This window comes from Pollicipes pollicipes, unplaced genomic scaffold, assembly GCF_011947565.3.
Source record: "Pollicipes pollicipes isolate AB1234 unplaced genomic scaffold, Ppol_2.1 Scaffold_3447;HRSCAF=4054_pilon_pilon_pilon, whole genome shotgun sequence".
Taxonomy (NCBI): Eukaryota; Metazoa; Arthropoda; class Thecostraca; order Pollicipedomorpha; family Pollicipedidae; genus Pollicipes; species Pollicipes pollicipes.
In genome coordinates this window covers 19,571,049-19,595,278 of record NW_023596297.1, presented here as the reverse complement: position 1 = coordinate 19,595,278, position 24,230 = coordinate 19,571,049, and the positions used below count along the sequence as shown (strand labels likewise).

The 24,230-nt window shown below is 59.8% G+C and overlaps 1 protein-coding gene across 1 annotated transcript; it reads left to right on the top strand.

Annotated features, from left to right (window-relative positions):
- LOC119091841 (G1/S-specific cyclin-D3) lies at positions 1-24,115 on the top strand. Its single transcript, XM_037214737.1, has 5 exons — positions 1-351; positions 720-935; positions 9,859-10,030; positions 19,116-19,258; positions 23,361-24,115. Exons 1-5 carry the CDS (start codon positions 124-126, stop codon positions 23,517-23,519), a joined length of 918 nt encoding a protein of 305 aa, XP_037070632.1. The 5' UTR covers positions 1-123; the 3' UTR covers positions 23,520-24,115.
- The last annotated feature ends 115 nt before the right edge of the window (positions 24,116-24,230 follow it).

Below are 24,230 nucleotides of genomic sequence, written 5' to 3'. Positions count from 1 at the left end.
GGTTCGGTCTTGGCGGGAGCGGCTGCGTGGCACTCGGCGCTCGAAGACCGGCGCGTCGCCTCGTTACGTGCACCAGCCGCCGGCAAACTTAGGAGACGTTCAGCGTGCGAAATTTTTGGAAGTATGTCGCGCGACCGAGGCGACAGTCTGTTCTGCTGCGAAACGGGAGTGCTTGAGACGGAACCGGTCTGCAAGGCCATTCGTGACCCGGCCCTGATTAACGACCGCCGGGTTCTAGCCAACTTGCTGGACGCAGAAAATAGCTTCTTGCCGTCCATCTCGTATTTTAAATGCGTCCAGAAAGAAATCAAGCCACCTATGCGACGGATTCTAGCATACTGGATGGTAGAGGTACGTGACCACCTTTTCTCATGATTCGCTACCTTGCTTTTTGCGAATCGTTAGTTGCCTTTGTTTAATATATGTGTTTTAGCTGTAGTCCGAAATGTATAATGGTCTGTGCTTACAGAGTTTGACTAAGTTGAGGTCAGGGTAGCCTAATTCGGGGCAAATGGTCGACCACGATTGCGAATTTTGGCTGTTGAAACGTAACTCGAATTTGTTATAAAACAGCTTTAATATGAATTCATGCCGTTCCGGCCCTTGATATACAACTTCTGACAGAGGACTATGCCCACACAGCGTAGGCAATAACTAATCGCGTTTGGAATGGAAAACACAATTTCTGAATCTTTTTCTAAACACCTTGTGCTTTACAGGTATGCGAAGAGCAACACTGCCAAAGTGAAGTGCTCCCACTGTCCATGAACTTGCTGGACAGATTTCTCAGTGTAACAAGCGTGAAAAAGGACCACTTGCAGCTTGTGGGGGCGGTATGCCTATTCATTAGTTCGAAACTGCGGGAAACTTGTCCGTTGACCGTGGAATTCCTGGTCCAGTGCGCTGACAACAGTATCGCAGCCCGGAATATAACCGTGAGTATTAGCGACGTGCCTGCAGTCTCCAACCCGAATGTCCTGCGGCTGTCCCTCCGTAGAGAATAACTTTCTGCTTGAAATCGCTTGTCTACTATACATAAATATGTACCTTTATGTACACTATTTATGTATTATTTATATACACATAATGTATATTATACATATATAATTTATATATATATCATGTATCTATTTACATTTCAGTTTAAACGCATCCTTTGTCGTACTTTCATTTCCCCACCCATGTGTTCGTCGCTTGCGCGCTACGTTTCTGTGTGTTGCTATGCGGCTGTTCGAGGCGTGCAGACGACGTCATGGGCGCGTGCGCCGCAACAATGCATCAGCTGACGCCAGTTGACTTCTAACCGAAGTAGCGGTCACACATTTCTATCACTGCGCGCTTCACAAACACGACGCTGGACCTGTGAGAGCCGATCTGCGATGGCTTATCGCAGTCCATGCTTGGTGTCGTTCTCAACTAGCTCCCAGAATGCTTGCTTTCTCATCTCTTCACCAGACGATCAATGAATCTCAGTTGCCTCGTTTACCTTTAGCGATGGTTTTAGTGACAATGGATTGATTGGATGGATTAAGTAACAATCTCGGATTTTGTTCTGATTGATGTGCTGTAACTTCGAGAAATCGCGTAAAAGCGCATTTGCGCGGAGCATTATGGACATATATAAGACGGTAGAAATAGCCGTATTCCTCGTAGAAAAATCAGGAGAATGGAAATATAGATGCGTTGACATTTCGGCGATATGCCCTTATCGAAACGAATAACGGAAGACCTTACGCTCCTGCTGTTCGTTTCGATAAACGCATGTTGCCGAAACATAAACTCATCTGTATCTCCACTTTTCTGGTCTTTTGACGAGGAACAAGGCTGTTACACTTACAATTGTCTTACAGGAGTCGCCTCACATTTTGCGGCAATTTATTTCAGCAGATTACCAATTAAATTGCTATAACCCTCAGGGCCTTAATTTGTGCAGAACAGGCAACTTGGAAAGGCACTCTAGAGGTTCGCAAGATGTGGCCATCCGACACCTATCATACGTTGGACAGCGCAGCAAAGACAGCTGTTATTGAATAAGAACATCGCATTCCTTTTTCAATGCCATATCTCCGCACCCTTAATTGCGGTAGTTTGCGGCGCCGCAGTAGATCATCTTTGACCTATTTACAACGTGATAAAAGTGGTGCAATGGTTTTGTCCAGGAGCACTGCCCAACGTTGCGATTCTGCGACTTCATGATGAAAAACCACCTTATGCCTGTGCTTCCTCGACGGCAAAAACAAACTGGAGACCTGCCGTCCTGGGGCGTTGGACCACCCTGGGTCTGCGTCGGTCACACTGGACCCTTGGGTATCCGCGGACCGCGGTGCGTCTCCTCTCAGGAGGCCACACAGGACCGGCCCCGGAACAATGATGCCCTCCTTCAGCCGGCGCCTGTCAAGAGCCCTTTTGAGCGCCGCTCACAGCGCCGGCTGAATACGCATCTGTAGAGACTTCTGGGTTAGGAGAAACGCAATCAAATGACAACGTTAAATGGATGGCCCCACGCTGTTTAGAGTCTCTTTGCCTCGACGCTGACTAGTGACGAATACTAAGCGGACTCGAGAAGCTTCTGTTAAAGGGAGCATGCTTGTGGGGCGCCCGCCGCGTCATAGCTCTTTTTGTCTATCTGTGCTATCTTGCCTACCGACATGAAGCCGCTGTGCAAATTGCGGGAGGCTGTGCCGGCTTCGTCGCCTCGGTATCCGAGATAGCAGCAGCGCGCGGCAGGTGGAGCCCCAGACTGGGGTGTGTTTGTCTGCTGGCGCCACCCCTCCGCCTGCGCCGCGGCAGCCGGCGGGCCGCCTTATCGCGGCAGCCAGAGGAAGCTGCCGCCGGGTCCGTGTGGGCGGACCGCCTGTCGGTCTCTCGTGTCAGCCTGAAGGGCCTCACATTGGACAGACGCGCGTCCCGGCCAGGCGGTTCAGGCGGCGTAGCCGGGCACACCCCGAGCTCAGGTGATCTGCCAGAGACGACGCAGGCTGAAGGCGGCACCACGCCCGGTTTGGCGGACGCGCGTGATCGGTATTGCAGGCGTAGAGCCCCACCGGCTTCCCCAGCCAGGACGGGCTCCCCTAGGCGTCCGCCGTATGGCGCTCTGACAGGCACCCACGGCAGCCGATACCGCGCAACATTGATGTGACCTAAGACAACCTATCACCCCAGCCGGCCAGCCGTTCCACTCCAGGCCTCGAGCGTCATAGCTTAATCTCGCTAACCATCAGCGCCACTGGCCCGCACCCGACCAGGCCGGCACCCCACTGTGTCTGGGTGCTGGATGCCCACACATGGAGCGCACCCAATAGTCCACGTTCCACAGTCCAAAAGCTGTAGAGATCTGTGCTGCGCCAGGTCCCGGAGCTGTGTGCGGGACGCCAGCGCGGGAGAGCTCTGTGCCGCGCCGGGTCCCGGAACTGGGTGCGGGCGCGCCAGCGTTGGAGAGCTCTGTGCCGCGCCAGGTCCCAGAGCCGGGGGCAGGCGCGTGAGCGCTGGAGAGCTCTGTGCTGCGCCAGGTCCTGGAGCTGGGTCTGGGCGCGCCAGCGCTGGAGAGCTCTGTGCTGCGCCAGGTCCCAGAGCTGGGTCTGGGCGCGCCAGCTCTGGAGAGCTCTGTGCTGCGCCAGGTCCCGGAGCTGGGTCTGGGCGCGCCAGCGCTGCTCTGCCCTGCCGTTCCCACTGGCCTCGAGACGGTGAGACGGGCCGCAGACAGCTGGACCTCGACACAAGCCAGACACTTCCGTCGCAGCTGATCGGGGCCAGTGACCGGCGCGCCCTCCGTCGCCTGGGGCTGACGCGGGTCGTGAATCGTTGGAGAGGTCCCAGCTTCCCCGACCGAATCGGCCCGATCGAGGTGCCGTTACAGGGCAGCGGCTGGGTCAAATCGCGCCTCGTTTTCAAATGAGGCAAATGGTGCTTGGGTGATGCAGCTGGGATAAAATGGCATGGCTTGTGAAGAAGTCAACATCCTTTCTATCGCCTGCTTCCTGGATTCTACGCCTCGGCGAACGCTCCTGATTCTCCGGACTAGCTGGTTCACTGCCAGTCAGCTCCCGAACCATGGTCAGGCGGGCGGCTCTGGCCTGCTATCTGTCCGTGGTCTGGGGTCAGTGAGGCTCCTCTGGTCTGCGGTCTGCCACTGACCGCACAACGCCTCCGGCCTGCGCCTGCTCCCGGCCCCAGCGCCGCGCCGCCTCTGCAAGGTCACCCTCAGGCCACGATAAACAATCGGACGGGACGTCTGGCCGAATGAATGGGCGGCCGGTCATGACAAGGGCTCCGCAGCGGCGGCGGCGGCTGGCCCGCGCCACATGTGCCCGCGCCGGAAATCCACGCGTGTTTGGCGGACGTTGAGCCCGGCGCACGTTCGCCATGTCATGGCCGGCACCTGCAGTTTGGCCGCCCCCCAAAGCCAGACGCTTGCCGAGAGGCGGACTTTCGTCGCGCCGTCTCTCAGGAGCGTACGCCCGTGTCGTTCCGCGCGAGAGGAGCGTGCGCGGTGGGCGCGGCGTTAGGCGTCGGCTCGGGCTGGTTCTCACGATTTCCAGACGTCCGGAAGCTTGCGTGAGCACCGCGGGTTGACCTTCTGTCCAACCTTGGACCGCCAAGCGGAAAGGACTTCGACGCGCCTCTCCCCTGCACATTGGATGGAGTGAACGCTATTTAAACTTTAAAGCGCTCGGCCGTCTCGGGGTCGGCCCTGGCGCCGAGTACCCGGAGCTCGTACCTCATCTGATACAGGTCCTTCTGTATGGAGGTCCTGAATCACGGCCGTCAGGTTCACGGCCGCCGATTTTTGTCCGGCTCGGCGGCATTCCCTCCCGCTCGAGCCGGGCAAACGAGCTGGTCTCACTACCCGCATATGTGTGTGTGTGTGTGGATGTGTGTGTGTTTGTTTGTATGTGTGTGTGTGTGAGTGTGTGAGTGTGTGTGTGTGTGTGTGTGTGTGTGTGTGTGTGTGTGTGTGTGTGTGTGTGTGTGTGTGTGTGTGTGTGTGTGTGTGTGTGTGTGTGTGTGTGTGTGTGTGTGTGTGTGTGTGTGTGTGTGTGTGTGTGTGTGTGTGTGTGTGTGTGTGTGTGTGTGTGTGTGTGTGTGTGTGTGTGTGTGTGTGTGTGTGTGTGTGTGTGTGTGTGTGTGTGTGTGTGTGTGTGTGTGTGTGTGTGTGTGTGTGTGTGTGTGTGTGTGTGTGTGTGTGTGTGTGTGTGTGTGTGTGTGTGTGTGTGTGTGTGTGTGTGTGTGTGTGTGTGTGTGTGTGTGTGTGTGTGTGTGTGTGTGTGTGTGTGTGTGTGTGTGTGTGTGTGTGTGTGTGTGTGTGTGTGTGTGTGTGTGTGTGTGTGTGTGTGTGTGTGTGTGTGTGTGTGTGTGTGTGTGTGTGTGTGTGTGTGTGTGTGTGTGTGTGTGTGTGTGTGTGTGTGTGTGTGTAGGCGTGTGTGTGTGTGTGTGTGTGTGCGTGCGTGTGCGCGTGCGTGCGTGGTGCGTGCGTGCGTGCGTGCGTGCGTGTGTGTGTGTGTGTGTGTGTGTGTGTGTGTGTGTGTGTGTGTGTGTGTGTGTGTGTGTGTGTGTGTGTGTGTGTGTGTGTGTGTGTGTGTGTGTGTGTGTGTGTGTGTGTGTGTGTGTGTCTCTGTGTGTGGCCAGTGTTTGAATGGTACACCGACACATACCAGCACAGTGTTGTTCAACACGCCGGCGGAAGTGGTCCAGCTCGGGGGGCGGGGGGGGGGGAGAGCTGGTGCAGACAGCGTGGTGGGTTGTGGTACTGACGAGCTGTAGAAAGGCACCATCGTCTGAGGGAGGCTGAGGATAAGCGGTGATGATGCTCCGGTCTGGGCAGCGAAGGCCGATACACATCGTGCCGCTCTCTGTAGCGTGACCGCCACGGGACAGACTGGCCAGGAGAGCTGACACGTGGTCTGACACAGTCCACTGAGCTCCTCAGAGGAGGGCTGCTCGCCGCAGTTCCGGGAGGTGGGACCTCCTCCGAGTGAGCTGGGGAAGGCGGCGCCACCACCAAGGCCACCCGCCCCCCCCCCCCCCCCCCCCCCCCCCCTCCCCCGGACCCCACCCGAAGTCGGCGCGGTCGGCGGCCGCTGTTGGTCTGTCCGTCAGCCGCCTTTCGGTATAGACGCCACGAGCGCCGGGTGTGTGTGTGATCCCGGCGCACCCTTTGCCGTCGTCCTGACCGGTCATGTAACCGCCTGTGGGGTCTCCGCACCATTCTGTCTCCTGCACCACCCCGTCCCCCAGCATCGTCCCATCCCCCGCACCACCACGTCCCGCCACACCACACCTTCCTGCCGCACCACCATGTCCCCGCACCACCCCGTCCCGCGGCACCGCCCCGTCCTGCCGCGCCACTACGTCTTCTGTACCACCCCGTCCCCCCGCACCACCCCGTCCCGCCGTACCACCCCGTCCTGCCGCCCGAACGAGGCGTGATTCACATGCGAGACAGGTGAAGCATGACACGATCAGCTGATGATATCATGGCACGACCACCCGCTGGCGAACGCAAATGCGCCACTTTTTGCTGCTGCCTTTTCAGGTGTGATTTTGCTGCGTTGCTGTGCTCTATCGCGTGAGAATGAATGTGGCTCTTTTATGGAACCCAGGTTGTGGCATGGGCAGCACTCGCATGACGAATGGTGTAAGACAATGTTTCTTTGTTACCGCATTGAGTTGACACGTACCCTGATGAAAACTTTTTGTCGAGGTAATCGAAATCCTTGGATATCTTTAGTTTACAAACCCTCAACACACGGTTTCGTGTAACAAACACGAAATGTTATTTGCCTAGAACCAGCAAAACAATCCGGCTAAAAAAACGCCCCCCAACAAGTCGAAAAGTGAAATACTGCCACTTTCGCGCTTGCCTTCGGTAGTAGTGCCGGGGCCTATAGCGCTGCCGCAATGTCGACACCTCTACCGTGCACGATAAGATATGCTAAGGCCATAATTACAAAATTGATGCGACACAAGAGGAAGGTGTTAATGAATCGAAATCTTCCGACCGCATGAGGAGAGCATGCCGTAATCTCCCATGAATTTAACCCAAACATTAACGACACATTTTCTGGTTTCACTGTTTTCACTTCTGTACTGTGTGGTTTCGTCAAAAGTTTGCTTTCTTCAGCGCAGCTCGATTTGTTGCTGGTATGGATCTGAGATGCGCATTTTCTCTTCACGTTACGTTCTTCACCCTCCTACCAGCGCCTCACTTCCCACACGGACGAAAGCTTCGTATCTCTCCAGACTTGACGCGTCGCCGCCACGGGCGTCGGCTTGTGAAAGGGCGCCGATCTTGGCCAACTTTCATCAAAATGCGTAATAGCATGGCCCCAGCTCGAGCTCTGACAGTTATAAGTGGTGTCGGCGTCGGCGGTGCTGTGCTGCGAGAGTTGCGAGAGAATGGTACTGCGAGAGTTGAGCAGATCCCCCGCCTCGTTGCATCCCTCGCAGCCCCTCTCATCACGAGTGTCGAACTGACGCCAGGGACGCCCAGCCCGCCACGAAAAGAGTTCGGTGCTTTCCTCAAGGTTCCTCCTAATCGGCCGGACTGCCATTTGGACTGCCACCTTTACGACACGAAATAAACAGGCGTCCGTTTTACGGCATCGCTTCCTGCGCGGTTTTGTTTATTGTGACCGGGGCTCGGCTTTCCCTCTCGAGAATGAATGGATGTCTAATAAAAGACCACTTGCTAACCACGCCCCAATTACAAGCGTTCGACATCACACGAGCCTGGCGCGGTAGCGGCGCGGTAGCGACATACCTGGCGCGTCAACGACCGTCCGCTTCAAGAGACCGCCGCCGGAGATATCGATTGGACGAGGCATGGAAGGGGGGCGATCCTGTCCCTGTGGAGCTGCTGATGCCGTTCACCGGCGGTTCAGTCGAAGTGGTGGTGCAATGAACCCTCTGTTATTTCCGTGCTGCTGCTAGAACCATCACATGGTGGTTCTTCAGAAACGATTAAGGTGGCTGGTAGAAGTGATGAAGGTAATGAGCCAATCATCTCTCCTTATAGTGCATTAGAGGCTGAACAGCACCGGTTTGCTTCTCGCTGCTCTATATACTTACTATCGTTCACGACTGGCGATATCCATTCCATATGCACGGCCTCCTAAGATCAGCACACGAGAACACATACTAATTAGACTGGGGATGCCCCTTGGTGTTAGAAAATTGGTTAACACGGAAGTATGGACACCAGCCGTAGGTTTTCGCTGAAAGCATTGGTGTGCGTTTTTTTATTATGAACATTCAGCGGCCATCACCAAGCATTGCTATCTAATGTTGTTCGTGCTTGGTCATTCATGTATTGCTCAAATACTTTATGTTTGGCGATTCATTTACAAGGGAAGCTATTACAGCCGGCTGGACTTTCAGAAAGTCGGTAAAGATCGATTTTGTTAACAGCTTGCGCTCTATTTTTAAGCTGCTCTTTACAGACTTCTGGTTTTCCATCCATCAGTTCTCTTCTCAGTCCGTCACCCTCCGTTCCACGGGCATGCTTTGTGTGACGTCACGTTACCGCGTGACGGCGTCCACTCTGGGTTGTCACTGTCAGCGCGTCGCCGGACACAGTCCACGTCGTCACGCCCTCCCGGGACCATCTCATGTCGGACAATCCCTCGATGGGATTAACAGCAGGCACCTGTTTATGGGAACCGGGCGTAATGAAACGCGGCGGGTGGCGGCCTGCCGGCGGCCCTCTCCCTGGCCGACGTGACGGGTGACGGGTGCCTGTCGTGACGGGTGACGGGTGACTGCGCGTGACTGCCGAGTCACTGACCACCGTCTGGTGACAGGACAGCCCCTGCCGGAGCCCGGTTCCCCTGACAACGCCGTCGCGCCCGGTCCCTCCTGCCGCCGCTGCCGGCAGTCGGCCGGCTCTCGGGCCGGCGGGCCCGTCCGCTCTGCGGCCGCCTGGCCCCGGGACCTGCCGCGGTGCAGCGCCGACCCAGTCGCGTCCGGCAGCCTGTGGTCGGCGGCGGCCATACCGGCCCGGGTCGGACGCTGCGTGCGGCGGCGCGGCGGACGGCGACGCGCGTCGGAAGCTCTGGCCCAGCTGGGCTCCGTGGCCGACCTCCGCTCGACGCCGAGGCTGCACCAGCGCGGCGCGGGCGGCGGCCCAGCAACAGGGACAGGGAGGGTGGTGCTAGCGTGCGCGGTAGCTGTGGGGTGCTCCACCACACTCCGCATGTTTAGAAGCCTACCTATGTTGCAGCGGGAACGCATCGATTCGTGCATTGCATCATTATTTCGTTGATTCCCGCCCTCTCTCTCTCTCTCTCTCTCTCTCTCTCTCTCTCTCTCTCGCTTCTCCGAACACCTTTCCCCGATTAGCGAGATGGGAATTTTTTTTTATTTCCTCACAAAAATGCTCTTCACTGACAAATAATGTTTTTCACTGACAACAGACGTGTTCTAAACGATAAATCGCTTCGAGGTGCGGCACAAATGTAGCGTCCGTCCTCTGCGCGCGCCAGCACGCTCGGCGGCGCCGCGGGTAGCTAGGCTCAACGTGTCGCCCGCCGCCGCCGCCGCCACCGGCGCGCGCCGGCCGACACGAAAGGTCACGGAACACATGGGCCCGTGACGTCACGTCTGTCTGGCGGCCGGCGGCGCCGCAGCTGTCGGCGGGCGCCGACGCGTGGTGGCTGTCTGCCGACGCTACTGCAGCGGCGCCCCCCGCCGCGCGCTGCGACTGCGACACAGCCTACGCCCTGCCCCGGCTGGCGGCTGTGCTGGTCCGGACTGGTCTGACCTGACTGTTTCTGACTCAGACCGCATATGATCATGCCACCTTATACGCACCCAGCCATCGACAGTTTCTGATCTGGCCTGACCTGACCTGACCTGTTGCAGGACTGGGAGCTGTTGGTGCTCCACCGGCTGCGGTGGGAGATCAACGCTGTGACGTCACACGATTTCCTGGACCCGCTGCTCCATCGGCTGTCTCTCGAGCGGTACCTGCCGCCCTCCAGAATACCTGACGTGCGGAGACAGGCACAGACCTTCATCGTCATGTGCAGCACAGGTCAGTCTGAGTCATGTACTGACCACAGCCGCGTCGAAAATAGCTCGGTCAGGGTCACGTATCGGTCTCTGGGCGCAGCACAGGTCGGGGAGGTCACACTACTGCGTAAGTCAGCTTAGGTCACAGGTCACGGTCACTCAGGGTCACGCAGAGGTCATGGCTATGGACGCCTTGATGATGCGGGAGCTGTGAACATCAAGGCTCATGTGAATATGCTGATTGCACGTATTTGCTGTGATGCCCTAGTGTGGCATTTAAGTACAAATTCATCGTCTTTTCTTCCTCCGGCGTACCGGTGACAATTACTTTTTTGATGTGCCGCGAAAACCGGCATGTTGAATAGATATTAGCAGAGAAACTGGTCTAAAAATTTGTATGGGTGTGTGGGTTAAGTCTCAAGGAAAGTAAAACTCGATAACGCGTTGCTCATGCCTGCGCGTGCGACAGCGCTACGTCAGACTGGGGCAGACCCCAAGCCGGAATACCGGGACCTCGTCCCCACCGTACCGGCCGGCGGCCCAAATGCGCCACATGGTGGGCTCGGCTGGACCATTTTACGGCGACTTCATTGGTTGTTGCGTGCCGGAGAAACGTCGGGAAGTTTTGTTCTCGAAGCCGCCGTCTTCCCCGCCCTTTCTCACCCTTTTCTCGAACCCCTCAGCCCGGCTGGGCTATTTCTGGAAGCTGTTTTGTTTTTGTGAGACTGGCAGGGTCTCCGTTACGAATCGGCCATTCTACGCCCGAAATTGGTCTGGGGTGGGCAGGTGACGTATGGAAAATTGGCGGCTATATCCTGAAGACCGATAACTAATTGAGACCTGTCGTCTGCTCCGGGGGTCTTATCCGGCTTCAATGAACCATTAATTTTGCTGTTTTTCCAGCTGCATGGTCTCAGCTGGTTAGGTCAGGATCTTCTTCCTGCTAGACTGGACGTTTAAACGATTAGGACCCCCGCCGATGACGGATGACCGACGTCAACACTGAAGTGGCTCCTGTCCGCGCCGTTTTTGCCGATTTAGCTGCGCCAGTTACTGCGCGGGGGCGGCCAAAGGTCACAGCCTGCCGCCTCGGCGCCAGCTGGTGGGCAGCGTGGCGCCAGCCGGGCCTGCCGGGCCGCCCGTCACCAGGCCCCGTGACAGGTCAAATGGTCATGCGACCTAGAGAGCGCAGTACGAGCCGCCGTCTGACTTGATCCCGCGATGCACGCGTTTTGGCCGGCACCGGTGAGTGCTGGAGTCTTTCGTCATGTGACGTCACAACTTGTTCCGCGTCTGCGGCCACCTACCATATGATTTTTAAATGCCTTCCTCTTCTCGCTGTCTGCGGTGTTCGCTCTGCACGCAATCGTGAAATGCCAAGCCGCCCGCAGAAATGGGCTGGCCCATTTTTGCCCTTGCGTGCGCTACGCAGTGGAGCCTACATCACCGCAATTAATCAACTATGCGGCCGACGTTAAACAGGCAAACGCGCAACGTCTTGACGTTTGTGGAACACTTTACGTCGTGCACACCAGCATCAAACTTTGCGGTGCGAGTGGTCCAATTACACGTCGGCCGTGAGTTCGCGCCGCTTTTGTGCGGGGACCGCTGAACCCTGGCTTGATGGGCGTAATTGCGGAATTTATCGCACGAGCGCACGTGGCCTGGTAACGGTCGCCGCCAGGACCGGAGTCTCAGCTCACTGGCGGCGCGTGTCTGGCCACTCGCGCAGCACGGCCTTGTGGGTGGCACGACGCGGAACCACGGACAGCGCCCTCGCACTCAGGCCAACCGCTCCCAGTGGCCAGTTTCACCTCTGAGAGCGCCTCTGCCCGCCGTCCGCCGGCCGGGCCGAGCGGCCGGTTTGTGACGCGCGGGCTCCTTTCGGCATGTGCTCTCGTCACCGGCTGGTGCTCGCCGGGAGCTCGCTGAGCGGGCTGCCAGGCGAGGTCTGGCCCACTGAGCCGCTGCGTACCAATACATGCCATCACGGCTCGGGGAGAGGTGTGTGCATGCTGGAGCTGACGGTGGAGCTCGTTACGCGCTCGGAGGAGGCGTGCTGGGTGCAGCTGTGCGCCGAATGAATGCGCGGCCGGCCGCTTGCAGCGGAGGGGTGCGCCCCGGGTCGGGCTTACGGTCCACAAATGTCCCGTCCGTAGGTGGGATCCGTGTCGCCGGCCGCGGTCATGAATAACCCATGCTGGCCACCGGGGCGGTGGGGCTGCCATGCGCCGGCCACGCCGCCAGATTCCTGGCGAGCTGCGGTGTCCAGTCGCGCCGGCAGTCCGTCGGTGGCATGCTCGGCACGCGCCAGCTCAGAAGGACGGGAGCGATGGGGGTTTACCGGCAGCCGATGCAGAATGTAACGAGGACTGCGTCGACTGAGTTGACTTAGTCCAGAGTCGTCATTCGCATGCACGTCCGCGGCTGGGGCTGCTCCTTGGCCGGGCCTCCGGTCTCCGCTTGTCCTGACACACCCGGCCCTCAGCTGGTGTCTGCAAGTCTGTTCCAGCTGCGTGTTGCAGACTGTCACCGGATGTCGACTCACTTCCGTGCCATGGTATCCCGCGCGTCAGAATAACAGTTTTTTTTATTGAAAGCGTGGGGCTCTTACAGTCTTCATTTTAGTTCTGCCATAGTCCATCGTAGACTCACCAGGCTTCGTTCTTCCCGCCCCAGTGGCATGAGCGCGCGCCGTTCTTTCGGCGTCAGTTCTGCGCTCTGTTCGTTTCTCTGCGTGCAGAGACTGAAGCAAGCCGTCACTGGAGGCTTTGCGACGCACTGCTGCTGAGGGTTCATCGTGTCGCCTGCCTCTGGCCTAGGCAGGACGGGCATGCACCGCGGCGAATCGAACCCGGTACCTCTGGCTTCCCAGACGTGCAGCTGAACCACAACACCGGTTGGCAACAGAGCTGACTCGGCGGCCGCCGGCCCAGCTCCGCTGGCGTCTCTGGAGAGACTGGCGGGGCTGGCAACAGAGCTGACCCGGCGGCCGTCGGCCCAGTTCCGCTGGTGTCTGTCTCTGGAGAGACTGGCGGGGCTGGCAACAGAGCTGACTCGGCGGCCGCCGGCCCAGCTCCGCTGGCGTCTCTGGAGAGACTGGCGGGGCTGGCAACAGAGCTGACTCGGCGGCCATCGGCCCAGCTCCGCTGGTGTCTGTCTCTGGAGAGACTGGCGGGGCTGGCAACAGAGCTGACTCGGCGGCCGTCGGCTCAGCTCCGCTGGCATCTCTGGAGAGACTGGCGGGGCTGGCAACAGAGCTGACCCGGCGGTCGTCGGCCCAGTTCCGCTGGTGTCTCTGGAGAGACTGGCGCGGCTGGCAACAGAGCTGACTCGGCGGCATGTCGGCCCGCTGTCAGGATCTGACAGCAGACCGAGCATCGATCGATGGGTGTCGAGGCGCCCCGCACTCCGGGCCTAACCCCGGACCCGCCGCAAATCAAACACGGAGGCGTGTACACAGCTCACAAATTGGCTGTCTGCCGTGTCGCACAGCCCGCCGCCGCCATGTCGAAACATTTCACTCGGAAAGGCTCCGCTCGTCTGGCTGCGCCTGTGACAACAAGCGACACCTGCTGCTGTGGGGAGGGAGAGGGAGCGAAAGCGTCAACCAACGCCGCCTCATCAGTCCGCGTCGCGTTCCGGCGCCGACTAATGTGGTCGTGATTGGCTGCCATCCGTCTACGAATGGTGATTTGGAGCTGCGAGTCCTGCTGGGGACACCAGCGCGCCTCGCCGCCCTCTGTGTCGTTGTCAACGACCTGTGTCCGCCGCCCTTGAACTTGGCGCGTAAAAAGGCGGCGGTCGGCCGGCCGGGCGACGGCGCACCCTCCCCGAGGAGCCCCTGAAGAATGCCGCCAATATTGGACGGGTCGAGCGGGCGACAACAGGCAGCTAGGGCCGGCCGCCCCCAATTACCCTCGTCGCCCTCTCCCGTGCCGTGCCCCTTCTGAGTCGGTCGGGCCCGACCAAGGGCGCCCCGCGCGCCCGCCGTCCCCGGAGCCGCCGATGCTGGTGAGACGCGGAGGCCCCTTCAGGGTGGGCGCTGCGGCCAGATTCCCGCGCCTGAGTTAGGCCAGCTCGTGGAGGGCTCGGACCACGCTACGAGCGCCCCGGCCTCGACCGGCGCCGGAGATTACCGCGCCGCTCACCCCGCGCGGTTGACCCTTCTCCCGTGTCGCCGGCCGCCGAGCCTTTGTGCGGGCCGCGTCTTCCTTTGTGTGCGGAAGAGGTGGGCTATCTGGGGCTGACGGGTCAGTGTCGGCGTGAGCGCCTGACACGCCCCACCCGCCCAGAAAGCCAGGCCTTGAAGAGCTGTCGCCGAAATGGTCCCCGCCCCAGGTCACTGACCTCTGTTTTCTCGGCTGCTGTGACAAGGGCATAAAGAGACGAGAAAGGCTCTGAAACTACGGTGTAGAGGCATAATTCAGGCTGAAATCAACGCTTTAACTGCAAAAATTACATCCAGCACTTCATGTAACACGCATTTTCTTTTCAGCCTTACAGCAACAGCTGACAGCCTTCGCATGTGAATCCTGTATTTCCCCATGAGCTGCCATTCACGCCACGGGCCGGGTGCAGTTCCCTTCGGCCACCCTTCCGTGACTACAGGCCACCGGTGCTGCATGAACCACCGCTGACCAGTTTGGCTGGTGAGACCGCCCTTAGGCGCGAGGGTGCAAGCACGAGCCGACAAAAACGTGTAGCCGCCAGAAAAAGCAAGTCCGCCGCGGAATGTGTGATCCAATCAAGATGGCAAGACTGGGTCCGCGAGGCCATTCATTTGAATCTTGGAGACCCGCTCTGGCGGCGTGGGTTGCGGCCGTCACAAGGGTTCAAGCGGCGGAGAACTCGGCGGCCAGTGACGGACAAGAAACCCGAGCTCTGGCCACGTACTGCCTCCTGAACTGCGTGCGCTGTGACGCGGCTCCGCCCGGCTAGTTCGGAGTAGGCGATGGAGTGCCGTCCTTTGAACAGAGTAGCTCTCGACCCACACAAAGTTCAGTTGATGATGATCTATGCTCAGAGTCGTTAGTAGGCAACGTGCAGTGTAGACCAGTGTCGGCCAAATCGCTTCGGGCGCGTCGAAGTGCGCACGGACCGACCTTTGGAGCGTGGGGCCATTGGCCAACATCGCCGCCGACGGGCCGGCATCCACGTGCCAGGGTCGAGGGCGGACCCGCCGGTCGTGGGGGGTCGGTCGCCGCCGGACCGCCGGTCGAGCTGACGCCGTTTTTGTCCAGCGTCCCGCCGCCGGAGCCGTCACCGGATTGAAACGCGATACGCCTGAGATCCAGCGCTGTTTGTCGAGCGCGCCTGAAAAATTGCTTGCCGCTCTGCCGTCGGCGGCGCTGCGGTGGCCGTTTTTGCCAGGGCTCGTGTTTTGGCGGCGCCCTGCACGTGTGGGGCGGCACGCCGCGGCGCCCCGGAGGTGTCGGCCGCCACGGAGCACCAACCTGGGCGCCGTCCGGGCCGAGCAACGTGCTGTGTACGTGGTGGCGCGCTCGGGCAGTCTTGTGATGAAACGCTCGGGCAATCTTGCGATTGAACGACAGTCGGGCAGTCTTGTGGTGGAACAGTCGGGCGGTCTTGTGGCGAAACGCTCGGGCAGTCTTGCGATGGAACAGTCGGGCAGTCTTCTCGAGGAACACCCGGGCAGTCTTGAAATGACGCTCGGATACTCTTTAATACAATCAGACAGTGTTGTGGGGAGCGCTTGGATGATCCCACTGCGAGAGTTTCCGGGCTTTCCGGTGTTTTCTCCTTATGGCTGGCAGGATATCTGAAATACGTTGGGTCCCCCACGCTCCAATGGGTTGGTCCACGCGCACTTCGACGCTGCCCGAAGCGTTTTGGCCGGCACTGGTCTACACTGCACACTGGCTACCGCCGACTCTGAGCATAGATCATCATCGACTGAACTTTGTGTGGGTCGAGAGCTGTTCTGTTTAAAGGAGGCACTTCATTCGTTGAATGCACTGCTTGGGGACGACTGAGTTTGCGGTCATGCGAGGTGGTGTTGCTGTGATTTGTCTGCAGAACTTTCAAACTTTTGTTTTCCTTTTTTTAAGCGTTCCGGGCTTGGCGAGCCGGCTTGAGGGGTCTTGGATTTTACAGTCATTAGCCGATACTTCGTGGAGTTGGTTCCGTTCTCATCGCTGCCGGTCCTAACGATCCGCTGCATCAGTGATTCGCAGTGAGAAGGCCTGAAACTGGACTGGAGAAGGCGGCGCTTTCAGTGCTTCACAAAGCATCCAGCTCTGGGTCAGGGCGTCCTGGGCCGCCTCAGAGCACACTTGTGTTCTGTCCCCTTTTGAAACGCGCGGCATCCGCCCGGCTCACTCCCCAGAATTCCTGAGCCGAACTGGGTCGTTTAGTGCTGGGTGGTCAGCGGGGCCGCGGGGCGGAGGGTCCTCTCCGGCCTGTTTACCCCACTGCGGCGACAGCGGCCGGGCGAGGCGAGTCTGAGTGCGGTCGACTTCTCGGCCGGTTTGTTGTGAGTTGCGGCTCGTCTGCGTGCCGCGGCGCCCGCCGATACCCGTGTGAGCGCGCCGCCGTGAGAGCGGGGTGGGGCGACACCGGACACCGGCGGTCCGGCGGCGCGCCGGCCCCGCCCGTGTCCGTCCCGCCACGCCGGCTGGAGGTGACGACTTCATGACGGCGCGTCACCGCCCGTGATGGATCTGACCCCTCTCGGGGCCGCGCCCGACGCCGGCCCGTGGGAATGAGGAAGGGAGGAGCGGGAAGAGAGGCGGAGGGGACGGGCCGGCGGGAGTCCGGCCGCCAGCCCCGCGCCGCTCCTCCGCTCGGGTTCTGTCGTGTCGGCTCCGGTGTCGGCGACGGCGCGGGCTCGCCGACCCGCGGGCCCGTCGGCAGCCTGCTGCCGCTGCGAGGCCGCCGGCGGGGGGACGCCACCAAAGGCACCGCGCTCCGTCGCGCGACTCCAGGCCCGACGTCCGCGTGGCGCCGGGTCGGCCGGCTTCTCCGCAGACGGTGCCCAAAACAAACGCGTGAGCCTGCGGGCATCGGGCGTTCGGCGCCCCTCCCTAGGGGTGGCGCGGGTGTTGGTTCCCTCCCCCGGCTATTTCCACCGCGACCCTCCGCTGCACCTCTCCCGCTCTGTTTGTGTTTGTACCGGCGGTATTTTGAGCGGCGGGAATGGCCCAGCTGAGAAGTACTGATCCATGACAAGCTGCAAAACCAAGCCAGGGCGGAGTCGTCACCTTAATACGCACAGGTGCCTGGCCAATATACATGCACATGCGCCCGCATGTGTACATACGGCCTCAACAAAAAACGTGCATAGAGGCACGCATGTATGTGTGTGTATTTATGTGTACGTGCGCATGCATGTAGATTTCCGTGGCGGGGGTGGGTTCGAGTCGTCCGTGACGGGGGTGGGTTCGAGTCATCCGTGGCGGGGGTGGGTTCGAGTCGTCCGTGGCGGGGGTGGGTTCGAGTCATCCGTGGCGGGGGTGGGTTCGAGTCGTCCGTGACGGGGGTGAGTTCGAGTCGTCCGTGGCAGGGGTGGGTTCGGGTCGTCCGTGACGGGGGTGGGTTCGAGTCGTCCGTGGCCGGGGTGGGTTCGAGTCGTCCGTGACGCAGATGAGTTCGAGTCGCCCGTGGCCGGGGTGGGTTCGAGTCGTCCGTGGCGGGGTGGGTTCGAGTCGTCCGTGGCCGGGGTGGGTTCGAGTCGTCCGTGACTGGGGGTGGGTTCGAGTCGGTCTAGGCGTTCGCTATATGTCACTGACTGGGCTCGGCTGCGGCCAGTGGTAGCGGCCGCGCCAGGGGTCAGGTGACATCAGAGGGCAGGACGGACGTGCCGAGCATTGCGGTACAGGTCGTCACCGCAACATGGTGCTGTTGGCTAACAATGTCATGATTGTATGATGAGGCCAGGATACACGCAACAAACACTGTTTAGCATGCGCGCTAATCCCAGAAATACTAACAATTAAGGGCTCGGACTGGATCATCGAAAAGTTATGTGAAGAAGCCGATATTGTTTACGCATAGACCGCTATTCATGTTGCATAGGCACACAGACAAACGCAGAAACATGTATGCATGCATTCATCCATCAAGGCGTATAAACCCAGAGGATAAGGCACGTAGGGAAGTTTTTAAAAAAAATGTATCTGCCTCCAGCAACAATTTAGACATTTGAGGCTACATAGACACATTGCTCAAGTCCGTCATGATTGGGGATATACACCCAAAAGCATGCAGAGTGGCATCCCTAGTAATATATACGTATAATAAATACGTTATCAAACAGTTCAAGTATCAGCTGATGATATAGTGTTAAATTGCCCTTGTGGGTCAAAGGTGGGTCTGGCACATTTGGGCGTAGACATAGATCAATCATCTACATTGCCACGTGAATGTAGAAACAAGGCGTAAGCTGCTGGGTGGGCCCCGACCCGCTCACCTCTCGTGAGAGAAGTGAGCAAGTGAGCTGAGACAAGGATTGGGCTTGCAAAAATGTGTTCGTGTTTCTCTGTTCCTAAAACGAGTAGAACATCATTTGAAACCGTGCCTTAACAGCACCATGAAATCCTGAACATTTGCCACTTTAACACTCTGCGCTCGGCCGTGACACCATGGACCTTCAGCACCTGCCACAGCGGAGCTAACACCATGCAATGGTCACTGTCCATTGGGCCTATGTTAAAGCCGTCATTTTATAGACTTTTAAAAGCGAGAAGACGAAACCTTAGCGAACTGAAAGGCCCATGTGAATCAGGGATCATTTTTGAGCTTTCCAGATTTATAATTAAAATGCGATTCTTCAGCAGGCTTCAGAAACGTCTAAAATGTGTTGATATTTTCCAAAATATCCTGCTCTCTCTCCTCCCCCTCCCCCTATCTCTCTCCCGTTCTCTGTCCTCGTATTTTTTCCCTCCCCTTGCGCTCGTTCCTTCTGCCGTTCCCTCATGACTGTATTTCTTCGGCACTTACGTACATCTGCTCTTTGCTCTCTTGTGTTTTATCGTTTGTTGATTTCTTCCCACAGAAGACGAAAATATTGTTGGATGCGCGCGGAGTCTACGGCAGCGCGATGGCAGCGGTGCGATCGGTGCGCTGAGTGGTCCCCATTGTTTCAGAGTTCAAGTTTGTCATCTACTCTGCCAGTATGGTGGCAGCGGCGAGCCTGGCGGCGGCCGTGCAGGGCCTGCTGCCGGCTCGGCGGGAGGCCGCCATGAGCGACATCTTCAGTCAGCTGCACCGCATCACCGCCGTCGAAACGGTCAGTGACGTCACCACTCACCGTTGTCGAACGCGCGCGGTGGCCCTATGCCCTGTGCTTGAGCAGGGAAAGGTCTTTGGAATAACGTGGACCCTTTGGGTAGTTAATGCTTCGACGTTTTTATCGATGTGACTTGCGTGTTAATTTTATCCACAAAACACTTATGATTGCGCTTGCGTAGCAAGAACATATTCAAACAAAGCAAACCGATATATGTATCCAGCTTCCATACATACGTACCATGCGTCGCTAGAATCCTTCGGTGCAACACGAACAAATCAGCCACCCGTAAGGTCTTGAACCCACCCGATGCTGGCACTGAACGGGGTCCAGCGCCGCGCGCGCTGTCCTGCTCTGTGACGGGTGCTCCCTCCTCCCCTCCATACCCACTGACGCGTGGCCTTTCCGCTGGTGATGCCCGTGGCGCGGTGCGGCAGCCGGGCTGTTGACTGCGGCCGCCCACGCCGCTTGCTTATGTCATGGACTCAAGGCGACCACGGGGCCGTGTAAACACACGGCGGCGCCGGGCACGGCAACGCCGCTCACCGAAATCGATCGGCGCGGCACATGTGCATCAGCCGGGACACGGCGGCGGCGGCCGGCTCCCAGCGGCCTGGGAAGCTCCAGCGGCCGCCGCAGCCGGGCAGTGGTGCGGCGGGATGTCCAGCTGAACTCGAGCTCCCAGCCCGCGCCCTAGCGCCGGCGTCGGCCCGCCAGCAGGCACGCGCGTCCGCCGCTCAGGCGCCGTCTCTGCGGGGCGTTCGGCTCGACTCGGCCGCCGCCGCCCCGCCCCGACCCGTGCACAGCGGCGGGGCGGGGCGTGGGCGGCGAGGTCGCCGACTCACCGGCTGCAGACGGTCTGGCCGGCCGACTGCAGCGGCGCCCGGCACAGGTGCGGGGGCCGCCGCCGCCGCCGCCGTCGCTCACGGACGCTGACGCGGCCGACGGGGCGGCGCCGTCGCCGCGTGCTGGGACCCGACCTCGGCCAGCTGATGGTCCGACGAGGCCCGGTGTGCCGATACCCGGCAAGGAGATCGCCAACGGCCTCTGATTGGAAACTATGGGAGGCTGTGTGGGTACCTTGTACATTCCGTGGACGTGGCATGGACCCATGTGGGCCTCGCGCGCTGCGTGCATTCAGTTTGGACATTCTTGAGCTCCCACAAATCCCGTGTCCAGCTGAAATCCTTCGTTTCTTTGCGACCGCAACAGGGTCCTTGTAGGCCGCCGCGCGGATCCCGCACGGATCCCGCACAGATGCTGCGTGTGTCTCGCTCGGCACCGTTTCCGGCGGCTCCGCGCGGCTTATCTCGACCTGGAGGCCTGTTCGTGCACGGAGAGTGGCAGTCTGCCGCGGTGGCCGACGCCCTCTTCTGGCGGACCGTCTCCGCGCGACCTCAGTCTGCTCGCACGGATACCGGCCGACAGTCAGCCGCGCAGCCGGCGGCTCAGGTCGCGGCAGCTGCTCTGGCAGCCTCAGCTCAGGTCACAGCAGCCGCTCTGGCAGCCTCAGCTCAAGTCACAGCAGCCGCTCTGGCAGCCTCAGCTCAGGTCACAGCAGCCGCTCTGGCAGCCTCAGCTCAAGTCACAGCAGCCGCTCTGGCAGCCTCAGCTCAGGTCACAGCAGCCGCTCTGGCAGCCTCAGCTCAGGTCATAGCAGCCGCTCTGGCAGCCTCAGCTCAGGTCACAGCAGCCGCTCTGGCAGCCTCAGCTCAGGTCACAGCAGCCGCTCTGGCAGCCTCAGCTCAGGTCACAGCAGCCGCTCTGGCAGCCTCAGCTCAGGTCACAGCAGCCGCTCTGGCATCCTCAGCTCAGGTCACAGCAGCCGCTCTGGCAGCCTCAGCTCAGGTCATAGCAGCCGCTCTGGCAGCCCCAGCTCAGGTCATAGCAGCCGCTCTGGCAGCCTCAGCTCAAGTCACAGCAGCCGCTCTGACAGCCTCAGCTCAGGTCACAGCAGCCGCTCTGGCAGCCCCAGCTCAGGTCACAGCAGCCGCTCTGGCAGCCTCAGCTCAGGTCATAGCAGCCGCTCTGGCAGCCCCAGCTCAGGTCACAGCATCCGCTCTGGCAGCCTCAGCTCAGGTCATAGCAGCCGCTCTGGCAGCCTCAGCTCAGGTCACCACAGCAGCTGCCCCGGCAGCCGGCAGCTCAGGATCGTTGGAACGTAGCGTCGCGTGGTGAGCGACTTCCTCTGCTGAAGGTATGCCCCGCTCTGGCAGGGGCGTGCTCTGTTACGTCACGGACGTACTCCCCTCTGTCAGAGACGTGCTCTGTTCCGTCGGGGTGTGATCCACCCTGTCAAGGGCGTGCTCCGCTTGGTCAGGCGGTGTTCCGTTCCGGTCGCGTTCGGCTGTGTGCGGGATGTGCTCCGTTTGGTCTACTGTGGCGATCGCGCTTTGTGGCGCGTGGCCTCCTGGGCCGGCCCCGTTCCATCTCATTGGTCACGTGATTAAAGTCAATGGGCTCTCCCGGGTGTTATAACATCCGTGAAAATTTCTGCGGTCGAAAACAAATGAAGAGGAAGAGTCGAGCGGCGTAGTTTTTCAGCGGTGGCGGCGTTGGCCTTCGGCGGAGCCGTTCACCCGGTCCAACAAACTAGTCCCGCCACCCGTCCCCCCTCCCCCCGGGGACGTTCCCACGGACTTGAAAGACAGCCGCGTCTGGTTTCGCGGACGTCGGGTGGACCGAGTTCGTTCGACGGCATTTGCGAGGCATAGAACGGGATGTTGCATACGTCCTTTAAATAGCAGACGTTAGGGTCCGGCATCGAAGGATGCATTCGTGTCGCATCTTAGGACCAGGATAGTCATTTGTCGCGATGAATGGCATTGCATCGTCGCTCGTTATTGGGGCTTTATAACACACCCAGCTGCTGAGGCTATATGGCGTCGCCTGCCTATCAACCTGGCAAGAAGGGCGGACACCGCGGGGAATGAGCGTGCAATCCGATCCTGTGCCTTTGGATTCCCAGACGTGCAGTGATTGCCGCAGACACAGACGCGGAGTGGTTAACGCAGACGCGTTAACCACTCCGCTACCGGCGCCCGAATGGCGTTGCGTCGAAGCACCAACTCCAGAGGTACGAGGCGGAGTTCAACGTAAGAATCATTGCCCACTTGAAGCGGGCCATGTGTCCTGATCACACACCTTCTGTACCACTTTTCCCACGTCCCGCGCCGTGCGGACTGGACGCACGTGAGCACATGTCGACCCCTCCGTGGGGCGTGTTTCGGTCGAAGGCTCGCACACGGAGCAGTGACCTCGTCGGCACAGCAGCGGGCCCCAGACTGACCTGAGGTACCACTGCTCTGATGCTGGACAGGCGCGGCTGCATGGGATCGCTGGCTAGATCTCAGACGCTCCTGATCGCGGCGGTGCCGACCAAATCAAGGTCATCGCGGCCTCCCGCGAACGGGTGGTTTGGCCTCTGGTTGTGAGCCTGAACATTCCCAAACGTTCGCGGCTTTTCCAGCATTCGGACCTGCTTTCGGAGGACACCTAGTAGGGATGTGTATCGCGTGGTGTGGATTATCGAACGGGATCGTCGAGTTTTCGCTGACGTCCGTTGCCACGACGGCCCTGAATTGGTCCTGCTTCCCGCGTAGCCAGACATCTGTCGGCGGCTGCCCAAAGCTACGGCCACTCCTGCCGATCCCGGACGGTCAAGGTCACAGCCAGCTGATGGGAGTCAGCGGGTGGGCTGGCGCCGACTAACGCGACACCGTCGGTCCTCTGTCACCCTCCGCACCTGGCCGTCCCCCGGCCGTAATGGCTTCTCTAATGATCGCGCAGGACCCTTGTTACTGAAGTGCGCTGTCTCGTTCAGAATAACGCCGCGGCGTGAATGATTGCACGGCTGTCGCGGGGCCCTGCTCAACTCTGCTGGTGGGAATGGGCGAGGGCCGTCTCCGCAAACCAAATGTAGCCTTGTCGTAGCCGCGGCTGGTCAGCTCGTGCTAAATGCTCTGATATGCTCATTTACTACCGTAATTATTCATGTCAGCCGACGGGTAGGTTATTTGCCATGCGCTTTTGACATATCCGTTGGGTCTGTAACGCATGGGCCAGCGGCGGGTGTTCATTTGTATACTTTCCGACGTTTCAGGACCTGCTGCGGAGTTGCCTGGACCAGATCGAAGAGACGATCCGGGAGTTTGCAGAAGAGCAGGCCAACCGGGGCTCGATTGGCGCGACATCTAGTGACCAGACTTTGAAGCACAGTCAGGTTGAAACGCCGACAGATGTGCTAGAAGTGCACTTTTAAGCGCCGTCGAACTGCGCGCGGTGGGGGAGGGGCGTCGACGACCCCTCTCCGCCCAACGGATTCGTCGATTAGTCATGTGCTGTAAATCGGTGTACATATGCTCTCCCGCGTGAATGTATGCAGTGCTGGCGTGTGAAGACTGTACTGTGAGACGTAGACTCGTGGCAGGGGTGCGGAAATCAGGTCACCAGTACGCATTTCCAGTACAAACGCCACAAACCCGACACGATCCGACGCATCCGACCTCACAGTTCTGCGACGCTGGCGAGGGAACCGCGTCGTCGTCGCAGTGCCCCGCTCAGAGGGTGCCCGGCTCAGGAAAGTACGGTACCAAACTTACGTCACTGCCACACGAAGCCGGAGGCCTGGTCACGGAGCCGGACCAGCTATCCGCGACGGCCTGCTGGAGACGGTCGCTGCGGGAGCCCGCATCGCCTTCACACCGCCGGAGGAGCGCCGCCACGCCGTGTCTGGCCCCGCCGGACGCTCTCCGCTGACCCGACATGCGGCTTCCAGCTGGGTCCGGGACCGCCCGCCCGGCTGGATCTGCGGCGGCCCGCCCGGCTGGGTCCGGAACGGCCCGCCCGGCTGGATCCGGGGCGGCCCGCCCGGCTGGGTCTGCGGTGGCTCGCTCGGCTGGGTCTGCGGTGGCCCGCCCGGCTGGGTCTGCGGCGGCCCGCCCGGCTGGGTCTGGGGCGGCCCGCCCGGCTG